A 4,398-nucleotide genomic window follows, 5' to 3' on the forward strand; every position below is an offset into this window, starting at 1 on the left:
GGGGGCACTGGACAGGGGGGAGGGAGAGGGAGAGGGAGAGGGAGAGGGAGAGGGGGAGGGGGAGGGCCACCCCTGCCCCTGCCCCTGCCCCTGCCCCCGCCCCCCAAACACTGGACATGGCCCCCGCCGTGCCCCTACATACTGGACAGGGCCCCCCAGGCGGCAGGGAGGCAGCCCTTACTCTGACCTTTAAACCAACACAGCAGACCGCCCTCACTAAGGCCCGAATCCCACACTCCGGCCCACGGGCCCCCTGAATGCTCTGTATGACCGTGACTCGGTGCCGCCAGTCCCCTGATATTAACCGAATTGAAATTCCGCCTCACCCTTCACCGCCGCCATCAGCCCGCTCCAGGCAACACGCGCCAAGCCGACGCGTCATCGCCGGGCCACGTAATCACGTGGAGGAGGGGCACGTGGCCGAGGTGGCTGCCGGGAATTGTAGTCCTTCCCTCAAAGTGGAGTTGGTTCTGGAGAACACAAAAACATAAACTGCTGGGAAAAAGAAACGGAGCAGTTTAGTCAGGCAACATTGTACAAAGATAAGCAGCAATTGTACAAAGTTTGCAGCAATTTTCTATTTTTCTTTCAGATTTCCAGCATCCACGTTATTCTCCTTTCCGATTTCTGCTCTGGATGAAATTGCAGTTTGAACTGATATGCTTTGCTGACTCTTTGTGCTTTCGTCAAATATCCGTTGGAGTGTAGGTGATCCATAATAGTCAGTTTTCTCAAACTAATTTAAATTGTTAACTGAAAATGTTACATTTTTCATGTAATTTATCATATTCTCTGGACTTCTAAAGCACTGCAAATTCTCCTTTGCAATTCTATATCTGTTATGCCAGAGACCAAAAAAACTGCAGATGCAAGAATCCAAGTTAGAGAAGCAGGAGACTGGAATAGCACAGCAAGCCAGGCAGCATCAACAGGTGAAGAAGTCAACATTTCTAGTGTATCCCAAAAGAAAGGTTACACCTGAAATGTTGACTTCTCCACCTCCTGATGCTGCCTGGGCTGCTGTGTTCTTCCAGCCTCCTGCTTGTCTATATCTGTTGTGCAGGCAAACGTGACAACCAATCCATTTTTTAAAAAAAGCTTCTTTTTTAGGAAGACATGTTGGTCAAAATATTCAGAAAGCTTTTTTTCCTGATTAGTAATTTTATTCTACCTGACGAGGCAAACAATGCCTTGTATTATCAGAGACTGGGATTGTCATAGTGTTGAGGGCTCAGACGGAGAGGAATTTGTTTAAATGTGTATAAAAAAATTTCAAAATTCAGTTTGTGGATGTACCTCCCAGAGAAACAGAAAAAACCTGACCTTCTCTTGGGAAATAAGGCAGGACAAGTGACTGAAGTATCAGTGGGGAAGCACTTTGAGGCCACTGATCATAATTCTGTTAGTTTTAAAATAATGGTGGAAAAGGATAGACTTGATCTAAAAGTTCAAGTTCTACATTGTAGGAAGCTGAAAATGTGTTGCTGGAAAAGCGCAGCAGGTCAGGCAGCATCCAGGGAACAGGAGAATCGACGTTTCGGGCATAAGCCCTTCTTCAGGAAGGATTAATATCAGGGAACTGGCGGCACCGAGTCACGGTCATACAGAGCATTCAGGGAGCCCGTGGGCCAGAGTGTGAGATTCGGGCCTTAGTGAGGGCGGTCTGTTGTGTTGGTTTAAAGATCAGAGTAAGGGCTGCCTCCCTGCCATTCCTGAAGAAGGGCTTATGCCCGAAACGTCGATTCTCCTGTTCCCTGGATGCTGCCTGACCTGCTGCGCTTTTCCAGCAACACATTTTCAGCTCTGATCTCCAGCATCTGCAGTCCTCACTTTCTCCCTAAATTGTAGGAAGGCCAATTTTGTTGGTATTATGAGCTTTCAAACATTGATTGGGACAGGCTAGTCACAGGTAAAGGGATGTTGGAAAGTGGGAGGCCTTCAAAAATGAGATGAGATAGTATGTTCCTGTTAGGGCAAGGCTGGTACATGTTGGGAATGCTAAATGATTAGATAGATTGAGGTTATGGTCCAGGAAAAGGCGGAGGCATATGTCAGGTTGAGAAAGCTGGGATCAAGTGAATCCCTGGAGGAATACAAGGCAGTAGGAATATACTTAAGAGGGAAATAAGGAAGGCAAAAAGGGGACATTTGATAGCTTTGTCAAATAAAGTTAATGAGAATCCAAAGAGACTCTACAAATACATTAAGGGTAAAAGAGTAACCAGAGAAGGAATAGGACCCCTTAAAAATCAACAAGGCCATATATGTGTGGAACCCCAGGAGACGAATACAATACTAAACAAATAATTTGCATCAATAATTACTGTGGAGAAAGACATGGAAGCTAGAAAACTTGGGAAATAAATAGTGCTATCTTGAAAAGTGCCCATATTAAGCTAGATGTCTTAAAATGCAATAAGGTGGATAAATCTCTGGGACCTAATCAGCCATACTGTAGAACTCTCTGGGAAGCGAGGGAAGTGATTTCTAGGCCCCTTGCTGAGATATTTGTATCATCAATAGCCACAGGTGAAGTGCCAGAAGACTAGAGGTTGGCCAACGTGGTGCCACTATTTAAGAAAAATGTTAATAAAAAGCCAGGGAACTATAAACCAGTGAGCCTGACTTTGGTGGTGGGTAAGTTGTTGGAGGCAATCCTGAGGGACAGGATTTACATGTATTTGGAAAGGCAAGGACTGTTTAGGAATAGTCAACATGGCTTTGTGCGTGGGAAATCATGTCTCACTAACTTCATGTCTCACTAACTTCAAAAAATAACAAAGACGATTGATGAGGGCAGAATGGTGGATGTGATCTATATGGACTTCAGTAAGGTGTTCAACAAGGTTCCTAATGTTAGCAAGGTTAGATCACATGGAATACAGGGAAAACCAGCTATGTGGATAAAGAACTGGCTTGAAGATAAAGAGTGGTGGTGAGAGTTGCTTTTCAGACTGGACGCCTGTGACCAGCAGTGTGCCACAAGAGATTAGCACTGGGTCCACTGTTTTTTGTTATTTATATAAATGATTTGGATGTGAACATAAGAGGTATGGTTAGTAAGTGTGCAGATGACAGTAAAATTGGAGGTGTAGTGGACAGCAAAGAAGGTTACCTCAGAGTACAATGGAATCTTGGTCAGAGGGGCCAATGGGCTGAGGAGTGGCAAATGGAGTTCAATTTAGATAAATGTGAGCTGCAGCATTTTGGAAAGGCAAATCGGAGCAGGACTTATACACTTAATGGTAAGGGCCTGGGGAGTGTTGCTGAACAAAGAGACCTTTGTTCATAGTTCCTTGAAAGTGGAGTGACAGGTATATAGGATAGTGAAGGTGGTTGGTACGCTTTCCTTTATTAGTCAGTGCATTGAGTATAGGAGTTGGGAGGTCATGTTGCAGCTGTATAAGACATTGATGAGGCCACTTTTGGAGTATTGCATGCAGTCTAGTCTCCCTCCTATAGGATGTTGTGAAACTTGAAAGGCTTCAGAAAACATTTACGAGGATGTTGCCAGGGTTGAAGGGTTTGAGCTATAAGTGGCTGAATAGGCTGGGACTTTTTTCCCTGCAGCATTGGAGGCTGAGCTTAGAGGTGTTCATAAAATCATGGGAGCATGGTTAGGGTAAATAGGCAAACTAGAGGGCATAGGTTTAGGGTGAGAGGGGAAAGATTTAAAAGGGACCTGAGGGTCAACTTTTTCTTGCAGAAGGTGGTGTGTGTGGAATGAGCTGCCAGAGGAAGTAGTAATGGTTGGTACAGGATTGCACCTAAATTGGAAGGGGACTAATATACTGGCAGGGAAGTTTGCTAGAACTGCTTGGGAAGATTTAAACTAGTAAGGTGGGGGGGTGGGACCCAGGAAGATAGTGAGGAAATAGATCGATGTGAGATGGGTACAGCTGAGAAGAGAAGTGAGTCAAATAGTCAGGGCAGGCAGGGACAAGGTAGGACTAATAAATTAAACTGACAATAGACAATAGGTGCAGGAGTAGGCCATTCTGCCCTTCGAGCCTGCACCATCATTCAATATGACCGTGGCTGATCATTCTTAATCAGTATCCTGTTCCTGCCTTATCTCCATAACCCTTGATTCCACAATCCTTGAGAGCTCGATCCAACTCTTTCTTAAATGAATCCAGAGACTGGGCCTCCACTGCCCTCTGGGGCAGAGCATTCCACACAGCCACCACTCTCTGGGTGAAGAAGTTTCTCCTCATCTCTGTCCTAAATGGTCTACCACATATTTTTGAGCTATGTCCTCTGGTTCGGCACTCATCCATCAGCGGAAACATGTTTCCTGCCTCCAGAGTGTCCAATCCTTTAATAATCAGATCCCTTCTCAGCCTTCTAAACTCAAGGGTATACAAGCCAGTCGCTCCAATCTTTCAGCGTAAGGTA

At 45.3% G+C, this 4,398-nt stretch overlaps 1 protein-coding gene across 2 annotated transcripts in view; it reads right to left on the bottom strand.

Moving 5' to 3' along the window:
- mpi (mannose phosphate isomerase) overlaps positions 1 to 419 on the bottom strand; it is a 12,561-nt gene extending 12,142 nt beyond the window's left edge. The window contains exon 1 of one of the 2 annotated variants that reach the window (XM_043680364.1): positions 327 to 419. In XM_043680364.1, coding sequence (XP_043536299.1) covers positions 327 to 342 — 16 coding nt within the window. In that variant the 5' untranslated portion in view covers positions 343 to 419. The remainder of the gene's footprint in view (positions 1 to 326) is intronic. The other variant, XM_043680366.1, reaches the window with a different exon arrangement.
- Between the last annotated feature and the right edge of the window lie 3,979 nt (positions 420 to 4,398).

The sequence above is a fragment of the Chiloscyllium plagiosum genome, chromosome 40 (assembly GCF_004010195.1).
Source record: "Chiloscyllium plagiosum isolate BGI_BamShark_2017 chromosome 40, ASM401019v2, whole genome shotgun sequence".
NCBI classification, from domain to species: Eukaryota; Metazoa; Chordata; class Chondrichthyes; order Orectolobiformes; family Hemiscylliidae; genus Chiloscyllium; species Chiloscyllium plagiosum.